Below are 20985 nucleotides of genomic sequence, written 5' to 3' on the forward strand. Positions count from 1 at the left end.
GGAACTTCTATTTATATTACGTGGTCAGATGCATGAAATGACTCCCTTATGGCCTTTCATCTGCCTATAACCAGCCTGACTAATTTTGGGATGATTATCAGTTAGATCTGAAGTTGTATTTTTTACTTTATTTAAAACTGTCTCTCTGTGTGAGGTGTTCCTTGCTGAGTTGTTCTGCTTGGTTTTATTATGTTCACCAAAGCAGTAACGTATGAGAAGTGAATGTTCAGAAACACACGGAAAGAGAATTTTAATTTGTGCCTCAAGGGACTCCTCACCAATGTTTTGCAAACTCTGGAAACAAAATTTCTATACAAAGACCATAAAACTTTTCTGCTTCCATTGATTAGCTGTCATTGCTGGTGAAGCAACACTACTGGAAAATGCTATTTTTATTCTGGAGAAATGTGAAAAGCACTGAATACTAATACAACTAAACTGGAAGTGGCTATATTCTTCTGTGAGGGACGAGTGACTTATAATAATTCTCTAGGAAACAAAAGCATTTGTTTTTGCACTGTTCAGTTCCTTGAAAACTTGAGAAACTTTTAAGAGGGGAGATGACATTAATTCACTGGAAAATGGTTACAACCTGCAAAGGGCACAGACATAAAGTTCGGGACACACATTTTTTGTATAGCACATGCAAACCTTATAAATGCTCTTTTTCTTTTTCTTCGTTACTCAAAATAAAAATACAAAACTCCAATCTCCACTGATTAATAAATTAAGAACTTTTTCACTCTGTGTCTATGTTGATGTTGTATGGTTCTATTTATTCCAGTAAGTTGCTTCCTGTAAAGATAATTGTGATGGATACCCAAGAGGCATGTGATTCTGAGGGGGGAAAAAGTGCAGAAGAAACAAAGAACAGCAGAAATGGAAATAATAAAAATTATTTGAACTTTATCAAAGTATTGAGAAGAGAGGATGCACAGAGACTGTGCTAGGCATTGAAAATACAAAATAGATTTGACCTAAACTCCTGCTTTTGAGGGAGAAACATTCACATAAACATAGTCATATTATCATATATCATATCATAAAAGTGCTGTGTGTATATAGGAAAAGGAAAGTAATTTCCTGGCTCTGTGAATAACAAAATAGTCCAAATTAATTGGTCTAGGATAAAGTATAAATTCAGTATAGCTCTGGATATATTTATTAAGTGTATGACTATTATTTAAATGTGAATTTAAGAATGATTTGTAAGGTACATTTTACATAGCTAGTACATATCATTTGAACTCCACAGAATTTTTGATGATAGCTCTATTTAACTAGACATATCATGATAAGTGTGTAATGTACAGGGTACATTTTACTAAATATGCATCAACATCATGCATTTCACCATTCTTATTATACCTTAACAACCATCCTTCTAAACTCAACCACCTGCTCAAGTAAGATTTAACCTCTGCCTGTTTTTTCTGGGAGGATCTCAATTGAAGAAGGCAGTTGAATAAAAAGCTAAAACATTACTTGGGAAGGACATTTGAGCTGGGTATTGAAGGTCAAATAAAAGTTTTCTAAGACACTAAAGGACAAAAAAAAAAATCCATGGCAGAAAACAAATACCCCAAATGCCCAAGTGATTATGTACATAGGAGCAACTGCTTCTCTTTGAAGGGGTAAGAAGGTGAAGATCCAGTTGGGTTGGGGTTCCTGGGGCGGGGGAGAGGGAGATCTAGGTACCTGCCTTTAATTCTGCCTTGATTGTCGCAGAGTGATTCTCCTAAGTCGCCCTTGGCCTTCCATCCACCTAGGAAAATGGAAACCATCATCATGGAGAGGCTGAGGAAGCCAATGGCATCTATTGACTCAGCCTCACCCCTTGAAGGAGACCAGTCCTCATCAAGAAACTATGTGCTTGAATTATACTCCAATAAAGATGTTAAAAAAAAAAGAAGGGAAGTATGTTAAATAAAAATATGAAACTATTCCCTTAAAAAAAAAAAGAAAGAAAAAAACTATGTGCTTGGAGGCGTCTGTCTTGGATGTTTACTACCTCTCTGCTTTTAAGTCCTGATTCCACTACTTATAGTTGTGGGACTTTGGAAAAGTTACTTAAACCTTCAAATCTCACCCCCCACCCCCATATGAAAATAATTATAGTATCTTCACTGAGTTATTGTAAACATTACAGTAAGTTAAGCGAAAGAAAATACCTGGCATATAGTAAGTGCTCCAAAAATCGACTTATTATTATTATAAAAAAAAAAGCAAAGAGTGTTTTGATTTTTAACCAATCATTAACTAATGGTGAGAAAACTATGCATTGATTGTTTGCAAAGAGATAAAACAACTTTTTCTTTTCTTTTTTGCAAGACTTTTAGGAAGGCAAAGGAACATTTACTTAAGGGTAAGCAATTCCTTGTCTTCACTCTTCTTCTTCACTGAGAATTGCTAACAGTGCTTGCTGCCTTCATGGGATGTTGCAAGGATGAAGCAAAGGATGCAGCGAAGCATTCAGAACAGTACCTGCTCACAGAATGTGCTCAGTGAGTGTTGGCTACTTTTATTATTTTCTAACATCCTTCTCTGGTGTTATGTGGATTTTCAGTTGGTTACTTAAATTCCCTGCATACTTTCCACTTTTTAAAATTGTTATATTTATCCTTGTGAGATATAGCAAGCAACTATATGGGTGAGTTTGGGGAGGGCACATAGGCATGCATATTTGTAGTAACTGAGATTTTTCCTGTGCAGGTGGCAAGCAATGAAGTTCTGTTTCATTTGTCTCACCAAAAGAATGGGGAGTTTGTTTTATATTTATTAGAATGTAAGACTTGATGAATGAAGCCAAACACTGATAGAAACATCCAAGGCAAGCCTGGCTTTGTGGTGACAAAACCTTCTTTTCCTTGAACATACAAATGTGTTTTAAGTTTAAGTTAAAAATAAGTCACACAGAGAGAAAAATACACGTAGGTGTGTAAGGAAGGTGGATAATGAGAGATAAAGGGTGCTTAGGATCTCCCAGCGCATGATAGTCATGAGTACAATGGGCTATGAAATCCAGCCAACATCTGGCAAGGTAGTCAGGGCTCTGGTAAGTTAGAGCATAAACAAATATTGGAAACAAATTAAGTGAAATAAACAGGAGAAAGTGACATGCAAATACATAATCAACAAATGGCAATATTTGCCAAAACTATAACAGCCACTAGAAGGGAGAGTTGAATCTTGATTTATATATTTTATTTGTAAAAGTTACACTTTCTCATTTTGACAAAATGTTGTAGAAATACATGATAAAAAGTGCAAGTTCCCATCCACCTGCCTCTCTGCTTCAACCATTTCCCAGAGGTAATGTCAAGACCGACTATGGAAAAGTCAATGGTATTATACAAAACCGGCCAGCACTTTGATTATAGTTACTTAAAACAGGTTTTTTTAATCATGGAAAATTTTAAATGTGTAACTGTAGAGAGAATAGTAAAATGAACCCTTTATGTACTCATCATCCAACTTCCGCAGTTATTAACCTTTTGCTAGCCTTCGTATCTACTTTTTTAAGATATGAAGTCCAAAATACTGGTGGCGATGGAACAGAAGTTGGCACTGTGGAGTTTAATTTATGCAGTATGCTTTGATGATATGAACAATTTATATTCTTTGTGTACAAAGCCCGATAAAACAGCTGGAGATACAGAGCACTCTGTGATTAAGTTAAATTTGCCCTGGGTGGAGCTATTGTGAGGACTGCTCATTTCTGCTCACGTTCACCACTGTAACCCTAGTGTCTCCTGTAATATCTAGCACGTAGTAGGACCAGAAACTGTTGTTGAAGAAATCAGCCTTATTTACCATTCAGATCTTAGCAACATGAAGGAGATAGTATAATTAATCTTTGCACAATGCTTCCCAATGTGCATTGCGTGCTTACTATGTGCTAGGTGCTTGCGCTTATTAGGTGTTAGGTCAGGCTTTATGTGCAGTAACTCATTGAATTCCTGCAAAAACCCTAGGGAGAAGGTACTATTATCATCTTTTGTGTTTCATAGATACACAACCAGTAAGTTGGTCAAGATCATGTGGACAGTAAGGCGGTAGACCTGGGAGGCAAGCCCAGCCAGTGTGGCCCCTGTGTACTTAGCACCACTCTTGGCTGCTTCACACCCAAAGGTGTCTGAATACCATTTACGGGGCACTGTACACACTTGCCTACTTTGATAGGTGGTGATCTTACCTGTACCGTCTGATTAACTCACAAATCACTCCTTTGCAGCAGTGCCAGATAACGGGAGGGTGTTGCACATGGAACAGACTTAAAAAAAAAAAAAAAAAAGAAAGAAAGAAAAAAAAAAAACAAAAAAACCCCACCAGACTTTGTCATTTTTCATGAACACAAGGCACTTCTTAGTGCTGTGTGGGAGGGAATGTGGTAGACTGATTTCATTGAGACCCTGCCAAATTCTGGTCTTGTGGCCATCAAAGACGCATCATTTCCTCCAAGACTTCTAAAGGGGGCTATTACCATGGGCCTGCAGGTTCTGGTTTGCATTCAGAGGAGACACTATCTTCTTAAGTGAGACGTGGAAGAGGAAGTGTCATGAATTGTAAATAAAGCTGAGAGAGAAGAATTGTTTGGAGATGGAGATGGAGAAAAACTGCCTGCTCCAAACCAGGTTCCATCTCCCTCCCCCTTATCCAACTTTGCCAGAGCCCATCCTGTTTTCCTTGCTAAGTTTACTTGCAGGAAGAGAGGAGTTTCTTTTAAGTATACCCCTGGCCCTGACAAATACCTCCTAGATTAAATATTAGTGCATCTATACAGTGCAACACCATGCCACTATGAAAAAGAACAAGATGGAGCCCTAAAGCTTGATGTAGAATGACCTCCAAGTTATATTTTTAAGTGAAAAAAGCCAACACTCAAGCAGTATTTATACCAAGGGTACCCTTTGTGGAAGGAGGAGCATGATATACTTATACCTATATGTGCATAGAATTTGCTTGGGAAAAAAGGAAAGGTAAAAATGCCTGCCTCTGCCGAAGGAAGGACTTTTCATTCTAAACCTTTTCATATTAAAAAGATTTTTTAAGCATAATGCACTCATTATATTTCAGAGTTAAAGCATTTCAACTGTCACCCCGGCAAAGTAGAAGAGTAAATACAGTACATATAAAAAATAGCAGAAGAGAAGAAACACTTTAATGTGTATTTCAGGAGGAGGAGTTTGGACTAGATGTAGAAATAAAATATTTCTACGTCTTCATCTCCCTGAAGGATGGTCCTTTAAATTGTCATTTAAAAGCACCTGTGAAGTAAGAGACGGAGGGATCTGGAAGATCGCATTTAATGAAGTTAGGGGACGTCTGTCACTTCCCAGGTGTGCGGACAGATGGAGAGAAAAGAAGAACAAATGTAGTTAGAAAGGAAACAGAGAGTCTACAGAGCCACAAGGAATCTACACCTGCTGAGAGAGTTGGGAGGTTTGGTACAGAGTGTTCTGGGTGCCCAGGGTCTGGGCAGTAACTCATTGTCTCATTGTCACAGTGAGACAGGGTCTGGGCTTTGCTTCATTGCGTCTCCAGGGAAGCCCGCTGCTGCGGGCCTCCTTCCCCGCGGCCTAAGGGGAGCTTGGCTGGAAGCTCTGCTCTGAAAATGCCCGGGAAGCGTCAAGCGACGGACTCCTGGTCGGGTAACCCGGTGGACAAAACCTTTTCTCAAGGAGACCCACACGCGCCGCGGATATTCCAGAGCCCTGGGTACTTCCAGCTCCCCGGAGGCCTGAGGTAGGTTTTTGGAGAAAGCCAGGTAGAGGGGGAGGGTCTCAAATTTAAATGCTTTGGGGGGGCGAGGCAGGTATCTTAAAAACAATTGAAGCCCGTCAGGTGTAAGAGGAAATAGTGGGAACTTCGGAGAGCTGGGCAAGTGAATATTCGGACTACAGGCATTCAGATTCAGATTTTTAAACTACAGCTGTGCTGGCCAAGCAAAACACTCATACTGGCTGGAGTCGCAGTTTGCGATCCTGCATTCGCCTCTGCTCGGTATCCGCTTCTGCCTCGTTGCTTCAGCCTGCCGCTGATCCTCAGCCTGTCCGCCAGCCACTTCAGAGGCGCGCAGAGCCAAGACCGCCCCAGACTTCGGCGCTCCTCCTGAGGGCGCAGTGTCCCTCGCCGCACTCCGTGTTGCTCCCCAACATCTCGGGGTGGGAGGGCAGCCACCGACTGAAACTTGGAGTGGCTCAGAACCCGTTATGGGCTACATCTTCTTTCAGAAATGGAGTGGTTGCGCCCGGGACGTTCACCCTCGGGCCACTCCGGGCCAGACGCAGTCCGGGGCAAGTGGGGAGATGGGGAGATGTGGTGGGCGTGGGAAGCACCGGGTCCACTCACAGAACCCGGCTGAGGGGCGGGGCCGGCTGCGAAGGGAAGCCCCGCCCCGCATAGCCCCGCCCCCGCGCTCTAGAGTTTCGGCTCTGGCTCCCACCCAGCACTGAATCCCGGGACCCCGGGAGAGCCGGAGGTGTATGGTTGTGTTTCGTCTGCCCGCGCGGGTTACCACTTGCGCGCTACAGAAAGCCCGGAGCTGTCTGGCAGCCGGGATACTCTCTCCTACTGGCACCCGCAGACGCCCCTGCAGGCGCGGCCGAAGCCGGGGCACCCACGCCCTGCGAGCGCGGGAGCCCTGCGCGGCGGCGCGCATTCCATCTCCGCGCCTTGTTCGCGGAGCAGGACCAGGGAGAGAGAACCGCCGGCGAGTTCTGGGCACTGCGCCCGGCGCGAGGTGCGGGATGGAGAGCAAGGCGCTGCTGGCCTTTGCTCTGTGGCTCTGCGTGGAGACCCGGGCTGCCTCTGTGGGTAAGGAGCCCACTCCCTAGAAGGAAAGCGGAGAGGTCGGGTACGGGCGGAGAGATAGGGATGCGGAGAGGACCTGGAGGCCGGACCTAACTCGGAGTCATAGAGCTGGAGAGGTGAAAGTGACTTCACACTGTGTTCTTTCATTTACCAAAGAGAAAACTGAAGCTCAGTGACTGGCCCGAGATTACGCAGCGAGTTGGTGGTCTCCTGAGCCCAGTTCCATTTCCGCGACTCTGGCCTCCGACAGGGCCTGGGCTGGAGCGTGTCCTGCAGAGCCGATACACCCGTGCTCTTAGGAGGCGGGAGTGGGAAAGCACCTGGGGCTGGCAGGCGGGAGGTGCCCCCGCAGGCGGGAACAGGCGGTGAAACGTTGTCCGGCTGCGCGCACCATCCTAGCCAGGACGCGGGGAGGGAAGCCCTTAGGGGGCCGCGAGCCGGCTCGGCAGACGGTACCGTGCGCTTAGCTCTGCCTCTGTAGGAGTCGAACCGGGAGCCCGGTCTACTGTTCCCTTTTGGTTCGAACTCACATACACACCCACTGGATAAGGTGGGGTCTAAGGGAGAGGGAAACTTTTTCTTCTTCCTGGTGCAGGACGCCGCTCTCCTCGCAGAGAGAAAGGGGAATTGGGGCTTGGACCTGGGGCTGTGACAGGTTCCCAAAGTGTCTCCAAGTAATAGTCACCTTCTTATGTAAAACAATTTAACATCTTTCAAAGCGCTTTGGTCTTTCGGGGAAGCACATGGTCAGAAGTTCACGTTCTGAAAACTTACTCTGAGGGATTTGGTACCTAGATTGGGCGCCACTCGCCACTCTCCTTGCCGTCTAAAATTTCACTCTCCTTCAAGATTAGGAACACGCATGCCCTTGATGCAGTAAATTCTCTCTCTCCCCCATCCCTCTTTCCTTCTCTGTTTATCTCTCCTTCTCATCTCTCTCGCATTTCTCTCTCTAATCTCTTTTCTGTAGCCAGTTTGCTGATTTCCAGATTTCCACTCTTCGGAGGGTGAGAAAGGGGAGAGGGTGGAAAAGGAAGAAAAGGTAAAATGATTCAGGCGAAAATTCCTTATAAATTAAAGAACCACATGTCTTTTTTTTTTTTTTTAAGACACCCACACACATATACAGGAACAAGATCATCTGTCTATAGTTACTGAATTTTCTAAATAATGACTTGGTTCATCCAGGCCAGCTCCACCAGGAACACTCATTTGTCCCTGACAAGACCTCTCTCTTCCCCTTTATGGTGAGAGAATAAAGGTCTGGAACTTGTGGTTTGTTCTGTATCCCACAAAGAAGTGAGTTGCTTTTAAGCCTGGGGTGTTTCATAGCACAGCAGTAGTAACCGTAATCGGGTTGCCCTGAATATAATGATGAGGTTACCCTTTTGGAGTGTGTGACTTGCTTAATTGGATTGGGCTATAATTGATGCCATCAAATTCTAGAGACAGAGGCACTGTTGTTTTTCCTTCCTGTCTTTGAGCTGGAAGGGTAATAGTGCACAAATGAATTAATTTTGGCTATGGAATTTGAACATAGAAGAGCTTTTTATTGAGTAGCAGCGTATGTACTTCTTAGAGTTATTTCTTTAGAACTTTCTGAAGAGCAGAACTCAAACTTGCCTGTGAAAATGAATGAAGCTTATTGGAGCAAAAAGAAATTGAGTGTTGGTCTACATATATGAATTTGAAGTTATCATTATTGATAGCCTTGTTGAATAGTTTTTTGTTGGAGACATATCTCTAGAATAGTATGGTGTTGTTTTGGCTCCCTATGAATGGAGAACCTTTTTTTTTTTTTTAACATTGGAAAGTGTGTCTAGAGTGTGAGATAATCTGTGGCAGTGATTTACAAGAGAGGTTCAAGAATCTCTTATTTTTGTGGTGGGGTGAGCTTGGCTTAATTAGAGCTTAGTCTTTACTACCATTTTTTTCTCACATGAATGTGCCCAAATAATGGGTTCTTTCTCATTTGGGTCATCATGGGAATTGTATTAAGTTACTGTTTTTGACATGTTTCTCAACCTAGTGTTTCCCAGTCAAGTTTGATATCTGTGCTCATCCAAATGAATTATTTTCATTTTCCTTCTGTTAGACAAAATGGGGCTCCATTATTGGAAGACTTTTCTTTTGCTTTTAAACACTTTGCTTTATCGTTTGCTTACTTTGGGAGCAGTTATTTCCTTCATATTGAAAAGTGCTCTGCTGATTAACTGAGCATGACCACCCAGACCAATAGCCATCCAACACAGTGGCCCATAGACCATGTATGACCGCGTCACCTACAAATGCAGATTTGTAGGCCTAGGCATATTCTGACACATGCTAAAGTTTAAGAACCACTGCCCCAAACCCATGGCAGTTCCAACGCCAATTAGTTTCTGAGATTTATTGATATAAAGTAATTTCCAGTTAAAAAAAATTTTTTTAATATTGATTAACACATCTACAGCAACCTACTTTGCACATGTGAGTGAGTGTATGAGAACACGAGTGATCAGTTGTTCATCCTGCCTGCAGCTGTTCACGTTGGGGTCCACAGATTCAATGCTCTGCATATTTACACTGGATATTTGCTCATACTCTATTTATTCATACTCTTTCATATTTGCTAATACTCTTTTATTTGCCCAACAATGTCAATCCCAGTTTAGGCCTAGAGAGTCATTTGTTCTTAGTGGATGTGAGTAAAGGATCATATGAAGCTTGGGTGCTTACCCAGCATCAATCACGTTTTAAGGTGGTGTTTTGAAGATCTAGATGTGAGTTAAGACCCTAACATGGTGGACAGTTTTTCTTTCTCCGATGCTTTTTCAACACCTGGTAGCTCTTTGCATTTAGTTGGCAGAGAACTCAGTCTTCTTGCTGTGGAGTGACCCATGGCAAGGAATCTGTCCCATGGTATATTTAGGTGGACACTTTTCCTGTGTTCCAAGCTTGGTGTCAGGACAAGCTCAGCGCTTTGATCAGTAAGTTGAGATTCCCCAGTTGTAATTCATTAGCATTACCCTTTCTTTAAACTTATTATTTTTTTAATTTTATTATTTATTTATTTATTTACGACTGTGCTGGGTCTTCGTAGCTGTGTGCAAGCTTTCTCTAGTTGCGGCGAGCGGGGGCTACTCTTGGTTGTGGTGCACAGGCTTCTCATTGCCATGGTTTCTCTTGTTGCAGAGCATGGGCTCTAGGTGCACGGGCTTCAGTAGCCGAAGCATGTGGGCTCAGTAGTGGTGGCTCGCAGGCCCTAGAGCGTGGGCTAAGTAGTTGCGATGCACGGGCTTAGTTGCTCCGTGGCATGTGGGATCTTCCCAGACCAGGGATCAAACTCATGTCCCCTGCACTAGCAGGCAGATTCTTAACCACTGGACTACCAGGGAAGTCCTGCATTACCCTTTTTAGGTTCTGTTCTCTGAGGAAAAGTATATGCATGTTATATGACATGGGAACATGTTTCTTTCCTCAGTTCCTCTCATCTAGTTTTAATGTACAGTCTTTCAACCTTGGCAGTTCAGTTACCAGAGGAAGTGCACTAGAAAATTGATAAAGGAAAATGAGACAATGTCATGGACATTCCCACCCCCCTCAAAGTACATGGATGAACTATATAGAAATCTCTCTAAGTAGTATTCATTAATCAGCAATTTAGTCGAATGTGTGCATCCTATGTTTTATAAGAAATGTCAGTGGGTCCTTTCCCAGGGGAGTGAGATCATCAGATGAAGGTTCATTTGGTTTCAATGTCCCATATCCTTTTGTAAGACCTTGAAGTTGGCAATGCAGGAAAACAGGAACTCCACCCTCGCTCCATGAATTGCAGAACTGTTGTGTTGGTTTATGACCATCTGCCCATTCTTCCTGTTATGACACAGCTTGTGAACTTTTACTGGGAATGGTGAAAAGTAAATTCACAAGTTTTACACAATGAATTGCTGAAGAGGCCTTTTAAAGTATAGAGTGTGCATTGTTTATGGAAGGTGTTTCCTATTGGGTCTGAGTGGCAATTATATTCATTTATTTAATTTGTTTCTAGGTTTGTCTAGTGTTTCTCTTGATCCACCCAGGCTCAGCATAAAAAAAGACATACTTACAATTATGGCTAACACAACGCTTCAAATTACTTGCAGGTAAGGATACATTTTAGATTCAGATTTCCTGTGTCAAATATCATTGTTTATTAAAGAAAGAATAATTTCCATACAGCAGAATTATAATAGAGTCGTTGTAATTGTGTATAAGTAGTGAGGTTTCTAAGAACTAATGCAATAATGAAAACATGAGGAAGGTCTTCTCTGGAAAATTCTGTACAATTTTGCTGGCATTTTTTTCCTACTACCCTCTGCCAACACACACACACACACACACACACACACACACACACACACACACCCCCTAATAACCAGTATAGCACCTAGCATATATTATGTAATACACATTCAATAAATATTGAATGAATAAATGAAATCTTTAGAGTTAAAGAAGTTTGGGGACATATTTGTTATACTCAGAATGGCTCTTAGACATCTGTTTAGCACTTTTCAAGAACTTTATTTTATGGTAAAATTCTGACTGTAGTAGCAATTTTATATTCAGTCATTAATATTGCTGAGTGCATGTCATGCTCTGGCTTGAGGTTCTGGCATGTCTCTTTCACCAGCTAGCAAGAAGTCATGCTCTTGATTTTTGCTAACTGGGGAAATAGGCCTCTTTGACAAGAAGAGGAGGCTTTTAAATTTTGCTTTCCAGCCCCTACCTCAGGAAGAAAAGTAGAAGACTTTAGGGTTTAATGTAGTGATTATGCATGACAGACCCAGAGGCTTCTTGGGACCAGCGTGGTTTTGGCAGAGACGGTGGGTAGAGGTGACCTTGCCCCCTGAGAAGAGTGCTCATGGTCCACAAAGAACCTTGTGGAGCTTGTTGCCATTGTTTCTGCTTGATGAATGCCAAGTGTTCAGCACAGTGACACAGATCTGTTTTAGCTTGCCGAGTGTAAGGGATACCCTAGTTGCCTTATCAAGGGTAGGTCGCCAATACCCAACCCTTGGGAAAAACATAGTAACAGGTGCTGTTTGCTTAGCTTTGCTACTTCAAGATGCATTTCTCAGCAGATTTTCCTCTTACCCACCCTTAACAACAAAGGTTATTTAAAATTCCCCAAGATTCTATATATACTCCTCTTATGTCCCCAGAAAAACAATGGAGTGTGTTAAAAGTAACTTCATTAATGTAGCTGCAACTTCGTGGAAATTTCAAGTTCTTTAAAGAAGGGTCAGTGATGTTACATTCTTCTTGATGTTGACTGTCTTCCTTGGGGCTTTGTAGAGAAATGCTGCAATGAAAGTAATCTGTGCTTTAATGCCATCCTTCCAAGGTCCTACGAGGCCCTTAGACAGTTGTATCCCCTTCCTTCCTAACCTCACCTCTTACTCTCCTGACTGCCCACTCTTCTCTAGCTACTCTGGCTTCCTTGCCATTCCCCGAATACTCCAGATAGGCACCCACCCCAGGGCCTTGACATTGGCTGTTCTCCCTGCCTGAAACTCTGTTCCTCCTGATATCTATATGGCCCACTTCACCAAGCCCCCTCCCTCTAGAACTCTTCACTTATTTCTTTGCATCTTCTAGACTTTCTTCATAGTATTTATCACCACCTTTTATACAATATATTTTACTTACTTTTTTAAAGTTTCAGCTTTATTGAAGTTTACTTACTTTTTTACTGCCTGTCTCCTCCAACTAGACTGAAGTTCCGTGAAGGCATTGATTTTTATCTGATTTGTTCACTGCTGTATTCCCAGTCTTCAACAACGTTTGACACATAGCACATGCTTAATAAATATTTGTTGGATGAATGAAATAAGTAATAGAAAACTCGGGAATCCTTATAAGTGATTTCTGAAGCTGAGACTCTGGCTTTTTGTCATTTGTCCGTATACTCTGTCATTGTTGGTAGAAGGCTATGAATCTGTCTGTTGAGGAGTTTGTATAAGTTTGAGAACTAAAACTTCTATTTTCTTAGAAACAGTCTCATAGGCATTTCACTTGAATACTTGCTTGGAATGAATTTTTCAGGGGTCAGAGGGACTTGGACTGGCTCTGGCCCAACAATCAGAGCGGCTCTGAGAAAAGAGTGGAGGTGACGGATTGCAGTGACAGCGTCTTCTGTAAGATGCTCACCATTCCAAAAGTGATCGGAAATGATACTGGAGCCTACAAGTGCTTCTACCGGGACACTGACATGGCCTCCGTCGTCTATGTGTATGTTCAAGGTAAGTGGTTAAATGGAATTCACTTCCCAAGTTAATTTACCAGTTACAAAACACAACAGGTGCAAAGAAGAATCCGGACAACAAAGGCTCGCTCTAAAGGCTCTCTGCCAACAGGAATCTACAAAATTCTTCCCTCCCAAGGCCTCCTCTGAGTACAAGACTCAGTGATTTGTTCTGCAGCTTGGGCCTTGCTACACTATTGCCCAATTGATTTGGTTCTGATCTTTGTTTCTAAGGGAAATCTGTGTTCACAGTTGGCAATGGAGATTTATAAGAAGTCTTCTGATGTTTGAGAAAAAAAACCCCTGAAATTCTCGAAAAGGAAGATTCAGGGGAGAATTACAGAGAGGTTTCTGTGGAGAGATAGGTTATCTACAGCAGATTCGGAGATTTCCCCAAGAATGCACAGGGAATCAGCCAAAGGCTCTGGAGCTATTTTTGTTCATAGGAACTTTTCTTTTCCCACTTAAACTTTATAAAATACAATTTCCATACACTTGTGCAAATAAAGTCACTGTCTTGAAAGACCTTCTGAGGGCAGTGTGTCTTTCCTTTGCTTGTGTGGTCTGAGATCTTGGATGACATGCTCCATCTTTCTATAGTTTGCAATTTGGGATTTACACTGTGGAGGCCAACTTAACATCCATGTAGGGTAAACTCCATGTCACATGGATTTAGCATTTATAATCTGAATTATTCTTTCCTTCGTGTTTCAAAAATCTTATGTTAACTTAAGAAAACCTGACTTAACTAATGAGATATGAATCATATAACTTGGGTGGGTATAAGTCTATAGTATAGTATTTTGCTTAGATATACTAAATATTTTTCTTTTCGGTAAAGATGAGCTTTTTAGACATTTTATTTATACATTGACATACCTCTGTACATCCCAGAGAATTTGAAGCAGGTGAAGATGGCTTAGACTTTTTTCCAGAAGCATCTTTTACAGAACAGGAATTTCATCAGCTTTGGGAGACACACTTGCATATCTCCATTTGCATTTCAATAGTGCAATATGGTCAGTGCAAGGGAGGAATGGGGACCACATCAGAATAACGTATGTCACTCCTGGATTGCACAATATTTGAGAATTACTTTTGCCCAGGGTAAGCACGATCCAAGGTGGAATTTCGTGCTCTCCTCCTCCCCTCTGCAGAAGCTGAAAGAGACAAGGCTCAGATCTTCGAGAATTTCTGGCTCCTTTTGATCTGGCAGTCTTGGGAGATCAGGCTTTCTCAGAAGATTGCAAGGATTTCCTGCTTTCAGGCTGTCTGGAAATACTACAAGATGAACCTCTCCCATAATATCTCGTTATTTCCTTCTCCCCAAGTCAGGAAACCTGGAGACATGTGAAAATTCATTTCATGAGTTACAGTAAATATTTTATTTTGAGAGGATGGGTGGTTGTTTGGGTTTCTTTTGTTTATTTCCTCTTTTTGGGATACTGAAATAGAATTGATTTACTGAATAGCTTTAGTCTTACGTCAAGGGGTTAATTTAGCTTCCAAAGACTTGCTCTGTAAGCAAGCTATGTAATATTTCATAGCATGCAGATGAAAGGTAGGTAATACTAAGAAGTAGCAATCCCCAGCACTGTTTATTTGTACACTGCCTGTCTTTGAGTATACCATCAAATTCTGCTTCCCGTCTAAGCCTGGTGTTCTAGGAGGTGAGTTGTCCAAGATTTTGGTCATGAAGTTTAACAGTGGAAAAGAAAACATTGAAGTATTCCCTATGGACGGTCCTTTAATATCCTCTCTGGTCCCCACCTTACTTCCTTAGTCTTCTGACCCCATTACCTCCAGCAATGGATGGAGCCGGGAAGTGGGTCTTGTTCTCGTAAGATAATGGCTATGGCATGTGGTGGCTGGATTGGCTGCCTTTCTGTGCTTTCCAGCTGGGAGGGAAATCAAACTTCTGCTCTTGCAGGGAATTAGCTGCTTTTCTCCCCTTTGGTTTAATTAACTCTTTCTTTACTTGAACCAACCATCCTGAAGAGCTCTGAAAATGCTTGGTCAGGTGTGTTGGGGAGAGTGGAACCATTATCTCTCTGAGATTTCAAGCATGGCTTCATACCCATCAACTCTATCTCTGGGAAAAGGAGTCGTTTCCCAGCAGCATGTTAACATCATACGAACAATGTTTGAACGGCATTAAAATCTCTTTTGTTTTTTTCTCAGTCTTTGCCATGGTGGCTTTTCAGGTTTTTGTCATTGAAGATATTAATGATTGCTGAATCTTAAACTAAATGCAATTAAACAGTAAACATAAACAATTTAACTATTCAACATTATTATATAAAGAATTTTATATCTAGTCTTCACAATCTTAAAATACTCACATGAAACTTTCTCTTGAATTATTGAATTAAAAATGGTTAGTTATTTCTTTACTTTAAAGAATCTTTGGGAGCCATTAACCTATTTTCATGACAGTTACACTATTTGCCTTAAGAGAGAGAACATGAATTTTTTAACATCAATAAAACTCAGTAGGTAAACTATACAGGTTTAACTTTAAATTTACTTTAAAATTTATGTACATGAAAGATGTATAGTGCATATGAAAATGAAGACGTGTGCTCCTTCACTTTGAAAAAACTGTAATGATCAATCTGCTTAAATGTGGAACCTATAAAGTACACTCTACTTGTTGATCATCAGTACAAAAGGAGCCAGTCTCATTCTGGGAGTTTTCTTCCAGATTTTTCACACACACACACACCCCTCCTGTAACATAACCTTGGAGCCAGATATTTACTAGCAGACCTACCTCTGGATTCCTTTGCCTAGTGTGAAATGTCTTTCCCAATAGTTTACTTCTCTAGTTAGAGTTTATGAACCTGAAAGATGACCCACTTTTCTAGTAAATGCCATTAACTAATGGAATTACATTTTCTTGTAGATTACAGATCTCCGTTTATTGCTTCTGTCAGCGACCAACATGGAGTTGTGTACATCACTGAGAACAAAAACAAAACTGTGGTGATTCCATGTCTGGGGACCATTTCAAACCTCAATGTGTCACTTTGTGCAGTAAGTTACATCTTCTTTCTTCATCTCTTACCCTTTCATAATTTTAAGCTAGTATTAAGATGGGTAGCCTGTTTATAACATTATATATATTATAAATATATATATTACATGCATTATATAGCATTAAGTCAACAGTGAGTTTTAAAGGAAACTTCAGGAAGGGTCAAAATGACAATAAATAAAACCAATTTGTATTCTTAAAATAAGATGAATTCTTTAGTGTTCATGGTTTTTACTTTTGGATAGCACTTGATTAAATATTTGATATTTCTTTTTCTACCCAGAGGTATCCAGAAAAGAGGTTTGTTCCTGATGGGAACAGAATTTCCTGGGACAGCAAGAAAGGCTTCACTATTCCCAGCTACATGATCAGCTATGCTGGCATGGTCTTCTGTGAAGCAAAAATTAATGATGAAAGTTACCAGTCTATTATGTACATAGTTGTGGTTGTAGGTAAGAGGACAATTCCTTTCTGTATCATTAATGTCAGACAATAAAGATTAGCTTCTTATATTAAGATTCTGGAGGACAAGAGATATTGAGAAATATATTATTTCAAGATTTGTTGTTAAGCAATTCATTACATCTGCTCTTCTCTACCCAGTAAACCTATGTGCAACTGAGGTTTTTCTCCTTCCTTACCAAGACCAAGGATGAATAAGAGTTCTGTTATGGGGGCATATTTTTTTGGAAAATTCAATGTTCAGAGCATTGCTTGGCATCAAATCTTTTAACTATACCTATTTTATGGAAAGTTTGGTAACCCCATTGACTATTGACTTCTCAGATTTTACTGCTTTTCTATCCACTGGGCTATAACATCTTTGAGATCCCTTTAGGGCTGCTTTGTGAATCTCTGTAGACCATTTTCCTGGGAGTTAACCAAGGTTTGGGGAGGCCCTCAGGGAAAAATGATGTGACACATTTTGAAGTTGCATCGTGTCTGAAAAAATGTGTGCCAAGTTATAGATTTTGGTTTCCCTCTCACTTTCTGTTTTTCCAATTTACTTGCTCCAGGGTACAAGATTTATGATGTGGTTCTGAGCCCCCCTCACGGAGTTGAGCTGTCTGTTGGAGAGAAGCTTGTCTTAAATTGTACGGCAAGAACTGAACTAAATGTGGGGATTGACTTCAACTGGGAATACCCTTCTTTGAAGGTAACACTAACAATTCAAAGCCAGACCTCCAAATACTTTGATAATAAGCTCCAACGAAGTTTGCTTGAGAGAGACAGGGACCTCTTTGGCCAGATAAAATGTAAGGGCCTTAACTTACACTAACACACACACACACACACACACACACACACACACACACACATTTTAAGAAAACTGTAGGACATACAGCACCCATGGAAAAAAAAGATGCAAAACCAAGAACTCTGTCCAGGCTGTGAAGATTAGTTCTCTTTAGGGGATTATGTCTTTCTAGGTTGCATTATTTCTCTGTTCTCCAAAGTCCTTGATCTGTTTTCCCTTTAAGGGAATTTCTTTTCAAGAGGTGGCATGAGACTTCTCCTTAAACAGTGGTCATATTTCCTTGTGTTTCTGCAGTTTATATTGATCTCATTCCCATTATGTGAGGTTTTAAAATGCCTGATTCGGTTGATTCTATTTATTTCTCCTGAAACCAAATGTATTTGTCATCAGCATGATGATAAAAGTTCAGAAGTATCTATTATTAGCATTAAATAGTGTTCACTGAAGGCCAAGACTTTTGTGGGTATCTAGAAGCTACCAGGGAATGTTATTCTGGACTTTGGAAGTTCACTAAACTCTTTTTCAGCATCAGCATAAGAAACTTGTAAACCGGGACCTAAAAACCCAGTCTGGGAGTGAGATGAAGAAATTTTTGAGCACCTTGACTATAGATGGTGTAACCCGGAGTGACCAAGGATGGTACACCTGTGCCGCTTCCAGTGGGCTCATGACCAAGAGGAACAGCACATTCATCAGGGTCCATGGTAAGCTAAGATTTCCTCTGGAATTATGCTCTGCCTTGAAAAGTGAGATGATTTCAATAAATTTAGGTCAGCTAGTGATTCCTATTTTGCTCGTTCAGAAGGTGTGTTTGAGCTCTTGCTAGGAAGGCCACTTGACCTCAAGGTCAAGAGCATAGCTTGGGTTCAAATCCCAACTTTAAAGATGAGATGAACTGATGTAGTAAGGGCTCACTACGTATTACTTGTTGTTGCTATTATTATTATCACTATAGTAAGCAGAGGGTTATTATCTAAGATCATTTTAAAATTTTCATTTGATCGCAAGGCTGAGGGGCTTCCTTGAATAAGCATGGGCCTTGCAATTGGGGAAACCTGTATTTAGTTACTTTGTGTGGGGCTTTGAGAAAATAACTTAATTTCCCATTTATTCTCTTTCACTCACATAAACGTCTCAGTTTAGATGATAATTTGTATGGCATCCAACTTATAGGCCTTCATAAGGGGTTGGATTTTATAATATGGGAATGCATGGAAGGGTTTTGAGCAGAGAGAGACATGCTCTGGCTTATGTTTTTTATAGGCTCACTATGTGGGTTATTTTAATGTGAAATACTTTAGGGAAGTAAGGGCAGAAGTAGAGAGACTAGTTAGAAGGCTAATTGCAGTCATCCGGGTGAGAGATGGTGGGTGGCTTAGACAAGGGTGGTAGAAGTGGAGGTGGTCAGAAGTGACCTGATTCTGGATGTATTTTTGAAGATAGAGCCAATAGGGTTTGCCTGTCGATTCCCTGGCTGCGGGGTATAAGAGAAAAAGAATGGAAGATGACCTTTGCGTTTTTAGTGTGAGCAACTGAGTGAACGGTAGTTTTCTTAACCGAGACAGGGAAGATAGGAAGAGGGGTAGGATTTTGGGGACACAGGGTTGGGTGGCTTCATTTGGAGGTGCCCACTAAACATCCAAGTGGAGACTTTAATATATTAACCTAGAACCCAGGGAAGTCAGGGGCAGGAGATATAGATTTAGGAGGAATGTGTAATTGACAAGAGGAAGGTGTTGGTAAAGAGAAGAGGTCGGAGGACTGAGTCCTGGGGCACATGGGAGGTATGTATAGGGTGTCATGGGAGCAGAGGAGAAGGAGCACCCAAGGTCCCCTGGGAGACGTAGGGAGAGCTTCACAGAGAAGCAAATGCTTGAACTGAGTGAGATCTGAGTGCTCGGTAGACTTGTGGAGCAGACTGGGGAGAGAGAAAAGCTAACGCAGAGACCACGGGTGAGGGAGAACCTGGGGTGGGACCTGTAGAAGGGTGAGATGGGGACTCTCTGAACAGCAGTGACTCAGACCCCCAAGGTCTTTGACTCTTCACTTGAAATGAAAAACTAAACCAAATGGCCATTTATAAGAAGTTGCCATTTATGAGAAAAATGATTTTTATTTTCTTCCAGAAAAACCTTTTGTTGCTTTCGGTAGTGGCATGGAATCTTTGGTGGAAGCCACCGTGGGAGACCGTGTCAGAGTCCCTGTGAAGTGCCTTGGTTACCCTCCTCCAGAAATAAAATGGTAACGACTGGAAATAAATGCAAAGCCTTGTTCCACGTGAAAGCAGATCCTTAGATCGGACTCATTTCTGGGATTTGTTTTTCCCCACAGGTATAAAAATGGAAGACCCATTGAGTCCAATCACACAATTAAAGTGGGGCACGTACTGACCATTATGGAAGTGAGTGAAAAAGATACAGGAAATTACACTGTCATCCTTACCAATCCCATTTCAAAGGAGAAACAGAGCCACGTGGTATCTCTGGTTGTGAATGGTGAGTCCATTCAGTTTTCCTTCTCTTTATCTATTATAAAGAGTATGATTATGTCCTCCTGAAAAGCCAGGCCACCATTCCTTTGGTGTCTCTGCCTCACTTACATCATGAGTAGCTCCGGTGTATAAAAATGATACAGGACAGTGCAGCTGAAGTGAGGTGTGGGGCAGTATGCTCTGGACATGTTTGCTTAAGAGGCCATGTGAATGAACCATTTGGTGGTCGAACTCGAGCCTAAAGTAGATGGTGCAGCCAATGGCTAAATGCTGTGACATAAGAGTGCCCACAGGGACAGTCATCAGGCTCCAGTTGCAGTACCTTTGAATTGTGCTCCTGGCATGCAAATGTTTAAGACTCTTCTTGGATTTTGTGGGAAGCTGCTAGTTTGATTTGGGGGTTGATGTATCAGTGATGCACAGGCAGATTCCAATGCAGAAGGCTTTTGCAGGTGGACACTGTTGGCTGGTTGGAAGTGTTTTAATTTTTTTTTCAACAGGAGTCTGGGATCTGACTCTGAGGCTGTAAAGGGGGAGATATTAAGTTTTTGATTTAAGAATGATTTGAACTTTATTTTTCCAAACTGAAAGATACTTATTTACAATAAGTACTCTGGGTGGGGAGGAAAAGGGCATCATGGTCAAGTAAATGCGGGAGATGCTAAGTTGATGGACATAGTATATTGCCATTCTCCAGTGGTGGGTGGGAGACATAGAGTAGCCAAGGTTTAACAAACTTATTTGACCAGAGCAACCCTCCCCCATACATCCATTAATATCTTGCTCCAAACACAGGTTGGGAAATGCTTCTCTGTTGTAATTCTTTGTGCTTTCTACTGTCATGGCAGATTAAAACTTCAGGATCTTCTCATGTGACATTAAGGTGCTTCCCTGTATATCCTGCCAAGCTCTGTACGTCTGCTGAGCTTGGCTTCGTTTCTTTGCTGGGACATCAGCTTCAGGGAGTGTTTTAAAGATAAGAGTTTCCAGAAATGTCACTTAGGAGCCACTTGGGTGTAGGAGTTTGGGGAGTATAGAGAAGCTGGGAAGCTGAAAAGTAGGGTGGGGAGAAGGAAAGGAACAAGAAATAAAGATGTAAAAATGGACAGTGAATAACT

The 20985-nt window shown here is 41.5% G+C and overlaps 1 protein-coding gene across 11 annotated transcripts in view; it reads left to right on the top strand.

The window, feature by feature from the left end:
• KDR (kinase insert domain receptor) overlaps positions 1-20985 on the top strand; it is a 174364-nt gene that overhangs the window by 71942 nt on the left and 81437 nt on the right. For 5 of the 11 annotated variants that reach the window (XM_082464436.1, XM_082464439.1, XM_082464434.1 and 2 more), the window contains exons 1-9: positions 6430-6816; positions 10844-10937; positions 12883-13079; positions 15987-16117; positions 16402-16570; positions 17135-17274; positions 17903-18080; positions 19503-19617; positions 19708-19871. In XM_082464436.1, coding sequence (XP_082320562.1) covers positions 6486-6816; positions 10844-10937; positions 12883-13079; positions 15987-16117; positions 16402-16570; positions 17135-17274; positions 17903-18080; positions 19503-19617; positions 19708-19871 — 1519 coding nt within the window. In that variant the 5' untranslated portion in view covers positions 6430-6485. Of the gene's footprint in view, positions 1-2331; positions 2505-5492; positions 5746-6429; positions 6817-10843; positions 10938-12882; positions 13080-15986; positions 16118-16401; positions 16571-17134; positions 17275-17902; positions 18081-19502; positions 19618-19707; positions 19872-20985 lie in introns of those variants that run through there. The other 6 variants (XR_014264489.1, XM_082464433.1, XM_082464430.1 and 3 more) reach the window with 4 other exon arrangements.

The sequence above is a fragment of the Balaenoptera physalus genome (assembly GCF_965194825.1).
Source record: "Balaenoptera physalus genome assembly, chromosome: 5".
Classification (NCBI taxonomy): domain Eukaryota; kingdom Metazoa; phylum Chordata; class Mammalia; order Artiodactyla; family Balaenopteridae; genus Balaenoptera; species Balaenoptera physalus.